This window comes from Mus pahari, chromosome 3 (assembly GCF_900095145.1).
Source record: "Mus pahari chromosome 3, PAHARI_EIJ_v1.1, whole genome shotgun sequence".
Lineage (NCBI taxonomy): Eukaryota > Metazoa > Chordata > Mammalia > Rodentia > Muridae > Mus > Mus pahari.
The window spans coordinates 28,364,233-28,370,663 of NC_034592.1; the positions used below are offsets into that span (position 1 = coordinate 28,364,233).

General features: G+C 35.8%; 1 protein-coding gene across 4 annotated transcripts in view; it reads right to left on the reverse strand.

Moving 5' to 3' along the window:
• Lrp1b (LDL receptor related protein 1B) overlaps positions 1–6,431 on the reverse strand; it is a 1,962,444-nt gene that overhangs the window by 570,275 nt on the left and 1,385,738 nt on the right. For all 4 annotated transcript variants that reach the window (XM_021192210.2, XM_029535926.1, XM_029535925.1 and 1 more), the window contains exons 33-34: positions 5,829–5,969; positions 1,151–1,276 (exon numbers count right to left, since the gene is read on the reverse strand). In XM_021192210.2, the coding sequence (XP_021047869.1) occupies positions 1,151–1,276; positions 5,829–5,969 (267 nt within the window). The remainder of the gene's footprint in view (positions 1–1,150; positions 1,277–5,828; positions 5,970–6,431) is intronic.

Here is a 6,431-nt window from a genome sequence, read left to right on the forward strand (position 1 = left end):
AAAGAAAGAAGGAAAGAAAGAAAAAGGAAAAAGGAAGGAAAGAAGGGAGGGAGGGCGTTAGGAGGGAGGGACAGAGGGAGAAAGGAAGGAAGCAAAGAAGGGAAGAAGGAAGGAAGGGAGTAAAATAAGAAAGTCTTTTTTTTTTTTTTTAAGTGATAGTTCAAAAATGTCTAACCATTAAATGTCAGTATGTGCAGTTAAGAGCCATACTATTTTCTGGAATTGACTTTTCTGAAAGTACTTGTAACCAAGTCAATAAAAGTCTTGATATCATTGAACTATGTTTCCTTAATGTGAATTCAGCATTTTTACTTACTACTTTTACCTGATTTTAAGAAAAAAAGTAACCAAACTTATTTTGCTTTGGGCTTTCCAGATATTCAGAATTTGCGACATAAACTAAATGATAAGTTTTAGTCTGAAACTGAACTCTTACACATGCCTGTAACCCAGAATAACGTGTGTGTGTGTATGTGTGTGTGTGTGTGTGTGTGTTCTTGTTGTTCTTGTTACAATCATTTTCTAGAAGCAGCAGCTAAACAAGTTTGAAGTTTTAAAGTACACTTAAAGAAAACAATTGTTCGCCAAAATTAAATGTTAAAAGCAGCAAGTAGATATAGGTTGAAAACATTGGTTTCTGTTTTGACTGCTGTTCTAGGTCAATTGGTATTAACAAGGTAACTTCTTTCCTCTGAAACTCTTAATAGATTCTGAAAAACAAAACAAAACAAAAATACTCCTCATTACTTTCCTGTGACATGTTTTCTGTAATCTTCAATAAATAAAGAATAAAACCCATTGTTAGGAACAGACAGATAGACAGACAGAACAACAGATGGACAGATGGACAAATAGACACACAGACAGACAGACAGACAGACAGACACAGACAAACATGCAAACACACACAAACCAGACAGATTGAGACTACTCATAGAAGGAACATATAAGAAAACATATGGCAAACTCAAATTTAGGCTTATACTTGCTCTGAACTATTGTAAGAGAAAGACCCTGTTCAGTCTTTAATAAGGTACCACTGCAACCATTGCCTTAAGATGATTGTCTGGAAGTGCTTGACTAACACCTGTGTGGCGCCTGTTGATGGATTCAGTAAGCATAGCACAGTCAAGTTCTTGTGAGTGTGTACCTTGGCATGACATGCGGTTCTTCTGGAGATAATATCCCACTGTACACATGCAAGTCCTGGTTGTTTCGGATGTTGGTAAGCAAAGCTGAGAACACCCACCATTATTTACTTGGCAAGAATTGCTGCCTATAGAGAGGGAAAACAGAACAAATGTCAAAAAAGAAAATAATAAAGAACACAGATTTATTAGGTATCAATCATGAGAACAAATACTTATGTCATTTATTTCTAAATATAGTTGATATGTGTTGAATATGACAGCTCAGTCTTCCAAATCAGTTAGAGTGGGAGATTATGATGCCCTTTAGGTCATATCAAAAAGAAAAAAGAGTTTTCACAAAAACTGTCATTAACACTTCAATTTCTGGCTTTTGTGTTTTGTTTGCTGAGACATGTCTGACTAGGTAATGTTCAGCTTGCCTAGAACCCATGGCCATCTTACCTTAGCTTCTCAAAGAATGTTTTTCAGAGCATATGCCATCATGCTCTGCTGTGAGGGACCTTAAAAGTGTTGTAAGATAACAGAGAAAGGACAATGATTCCTTTGTTTAACCTTTAAAAGTACAGGATACATGTGTGCATGTTTTAAATTTATTTTAAAAGGCAAATTATTTTCTGTATTCCAGTGAACATAATTCTACTAAAATATATATGAAATGTACCCAAAAGAATCATGTAATTTATTGGCATATTAATTTTCCTCGTTGCCCATTCCTATATCTTGAAAATGACAAATATTAGTCAGGTAATCCCAGGTTGACATCCTATATACATCTTCCATTGAGTTCATTAAGCCCAATGGTCTAATTAAATCCACAGTGTAACGTTAAGTAATTTACATTCTGCCCTGCAAGTTTGTTAAATAGCACATTTTTACAACATTTTTATTGATCTAGGACAGTGTGCAATGCTATTTAATGGGCTTGAGCTCTGCTATAAGGTTCAGTAAATCCAATGATCCTCTCAAAGCATGCTGAGACATGTATCAGTAGGACTCTACGGGAGATTCCAAATGCCAACCCACCTCATTATTACTCAGAATTTAATTGTTCAGAAGAATCTGTCACTATCCTTGTCATTTTTGAAGTGTGAAATATTTTCAATTTGGGAGATTGCCTATCAGGAGATTGAGCACATTCTCAGCCCATTTCTTTACCCATAGCTCAGCAATATTGAATCTGCTAGAAGAACCTTGAAGCTTTAAAGCAATTCCATGTACCTCTTATGTGAGCTAGAGAAGATAGATGATTCACAAGGTGACTTAAAGTGACAGTTCAGATCTCTGATGTTTTCATCAAAAATATAACTACTTTAACAAATGCCTAGGAATTCTAAATTGATTATGCACATGCTTCATTTGGTGAAAAGCATGTCGATACATGTTATGTTAATGTTATTGTTTATACTCATGTTTTACATGTTTTGTTCTTCAGCTAACACTAAAGACTGAAGCCTGGGAAGAAATGGTCAAGTGGTATTTCAACACAAAGTTTAAGCAAACAGCTCTAAGAGCTGAGGGAAATGAAAAAGTAAGAAAAAAATAGATCAAGGAAGTGAAAGAACACACAAAGGTAAGGGAATTTGAGAAAGTACATTCATATTGGCAGAAGAATGGAAGAAGTAGAGAACAGAACAGTAACTAATGGAGTATTGTGCAACTACAGTGCAGGCAATGGAGGTTACACTTATATAAAATTCACATACTTAAAAAAATTGTACAATAACAACATATGTGTCACAGATAACCTCTGTGGAAAGAAAATATAGAAATAATAATGATAATGGTCATACTTAAAGTATTTTCTTTTAGTATATAAAGACACAAATTGGAAACAATTGTCATAATTTTAAAGTAGTCATTTTTGTAGTGATTATCGAGTTAAAAGTTGTAGTTTGGATTGATGTTTTATAGTGAGATTTATGTTCACAACTCATACTCCAAATGACAAGTAGAGCTGCAAAGTCCATTTGACTAAAAAACCTCAACTCTCCAGTGATCTGTGTCAAAAAATGATAAATGAGGCAGTTAATTGTAGTTTGAAATCCAAGGAGGTAATAATGTTAACACCTTAAAGAGCCCTAAATTGCTCATATTTCATTCTAATGAAGCTTTCAAGCCACCGACAGTGATTCTGTTAATGACATTGTCTTTCAAACAGATGGTTTTATCACCGTTTTCCAGTGAGAACAGTGTAGTTGTAGGCTACCACTGGATCTAAGTGTTAAAGTTCTCATTGGAGACTTTTGTAGTGTATAGATTACCCGGTACCACCCATAGGGTAAATTCTTCTAGATAATAGAAATGTAGCTAACAAGAGTAGAATCAAGAATCACCCCATCTTCCATCAGTCCACTGTCTACAAAACTGATAGGCAGTTTTACAAGAAGTGTGTATTGCTCATGTCTTTAAAGGCCAATGTGATCATACCTCTAGGTACCTTGTTTGGAACTGCTTCTTCCTCTCCCTCTGTTTCTATGAGTGCTGTTCTTTCTAAGGCTGTGTTTCAATACATCTCTGAAATATGTTCATTTGCATACTATGCAATCAAATTTATAGTGGTATTGTAAATTTTATAGTTTGTACTTAATAAATTTATATTGAATAGACATGAAAATGTCTTACAACATTTTATTTACTATCAGTAATTACACATTGTGTTCTATAATCTACATGACTTGAATACACACAAATAAATACCTATTTCTTTCTTCCTTTATTATATGTTTTTCTGTGCTGGAGATCAAATTCAAGACCTCATATATGCTAAGCCAACATTCCACCACTGATTTATCCTTGAAACTTATATTGTTTATTTAGACATAGAAAATGTTCTTTAATTATTAGTGAAGAAATATTTGATTATTGTGTACAGTGGGAAGAGGAAAAAGGAAAAGTGACAATAGAAAACAGGAATGAAATATTCAAAGAAAAATAAAGTATTGTGGAAGGAATATAGATTTGAGCAGGAGTCACCTGTGAATTGATATCATCTCATCAATAAAAGAATCTTAATCATCTTGCATTAGATATTTAAATAATCTTTTTTCGTTTTTCCAAGAAAATATATATCTTCCTTCAACCCCAACAAGGAGTCTAGACCAAAATTTTAGTCTTTGAAAGGCATTGCAGGTAGCATTGTACTGTGTTTACTGCTGGGTAGGGGGCAGCAACCCCTGACTGTATGGATGCTGTAGTGTTCTTCTGAAAGAGTGGGCACTCTGGACCCTCTTCAGTCTACAACTCTCTTATTTGGTCTACATATCCCAAATGATGTGGATTAAACATTTTTTCTTAATGTCCAAATAGCGTTTTGAAATTTTCTTTGAGAAGAAAAGTGTCTGACAATAAGGATTTCCATGGCAGAAAAACTAAGGTAGTAACATATGGAAATCAATTTAAGAAAATAGCACATAGACATGTACAATGATTAAAAGAAGCAGTAGAGAAAGAAGTTGATAGAGAAAGTTTTTGGAAATAGTATGCTTTTGTGCAGTTTCATTTTCAGAAGAGCATTATGCTAATGTCATGGATTCTATAGCAAAGACTTAGAAAAGGCCTAGCAGGTGCTTAGCTGCACTGCCTGGATCTCTAATCTGAATGTAATATGTGCACTGTGACAAGTGTGCCTACCTATATAAGCCATCAACTAATTCCAGTCCATTTCACAGCCCACCATTTCCACAAGTGAAACACAACCACAAATGTTCAAGGCCAAACAACCCTGTGCTTTAGGACATGCAATTCTTAACATCAACTGAGTGTATTTGAAAATGTCTGGACTAGTTACATAATATACACATATTCATTCAATATTTTTTCTTATATCTGTAAGTTTTGCTCAATGTAACAGATACAATATCAATTAAGTGAACAATGGAGAATCTTACAACAGCCTTGCTGTTGTGGGTTTGGTCTAATGCTGCTTGTTATTGTTAATGTGGGTCCCCAAATTTGCATGAGAATCGCCACATGCACACATGACACTGAGGTAACCCTACCCCCAATTGGTTTTGATTGGTAAATAAAGTTGTCAGGTGCTAATGGCTGGGCAGGGAGACAGAGGTAGGGCTTTTAGGATTCCCAGGCAAGAGACCAATGAAGGATGAAGTGGAAAAAAGCATAAGCAAGGACACCCCACCTGACAAGGTATGGGACAGAGCATAGTCCTCATGTAGGAGCCAGAGAAGAGTGGCCCCAGAAGGGCTGCCCAACTGGGTCCAGGGCAGCGAATATGGAATGTAGATTTTTAGTAAGTAATGATTTGGGAATATCAGAGGGTGGATTAGCTATATCAAAGTTAGAAAGTGGCCCAGCCACTGAACTTTTCAAGACCAATCAAAATATAGAGACTGTATGTCTGTAATTCATTCAGGCACCCAGAACATTGGGGCAGGTAGCCAGGGACACTTTACAGCTGCCTCTGCTGCCGGATTTGTAATTGAGTAGATTAATAGGGAACTGCTACACCTCGCCAATGCCTTAAAATTAACGGTGCATCTTATGTGAAAACATTTTATTCTTCAGTATTTTGTTTTCAGGATATAGTATAGTTCACTCCTGCCCAACCTCTGTAACTGAACATTAGAATAGGAAGAACCAATTGTTTAATTGAGAAAGTTGTGCAAAAGAGAGTACTTTACTTAAACAGTGTTACAAGTTCATTGCACAGGGGCATACCTTGTTGTGCTTCTTTGTCATACACTTTCATATGAACAACTCCGGAAGTCTTATTTCGCAGGATGCTGGGATTTCTTCCATCTCTTTTGTTACAAGTTCCCAGTTGAGCTAAGTTGTGATCTGCCCACCAGAGTTTCTTATCTATATAGAAAAGAGATTTTGTTTTCTTTCAGAGGAGATTGTAATCTACTTACCAACATACATTTAATGAAACAATACTTCTTGATTCACTTTGTTGTATTTCAAATCATTCCTAATCAAATTCTAAAATTACTTTTATGCTAAATTGTAAAATACAGTGATAAGGTGTTGTTTGCATTTTCTCCCTCCTTCTCTAGTAACTTCAACTTCCTTCCTTCCTTCCTTCCTTCCTTCCTTCCTTCCTTCCTTCCTTTTTTGTTGTTGTTGTTTTTTTTTTTTTTTGTTTGTTTGGTTTTTCGAGACAGGGTTTCTCTGTGTAGCCCTGGCTGTCCTGGAACTCACTCTGTAGACCAGGCTGGTCTCAAACTCAGAAATCTGCTTGCCTCTGCCTCCCAAGTGCTGGGATTAAAGGCATGCGCCACCATGCCCGACTCCTTCCTTTCTTTCTTCTTTCTTTCTTTC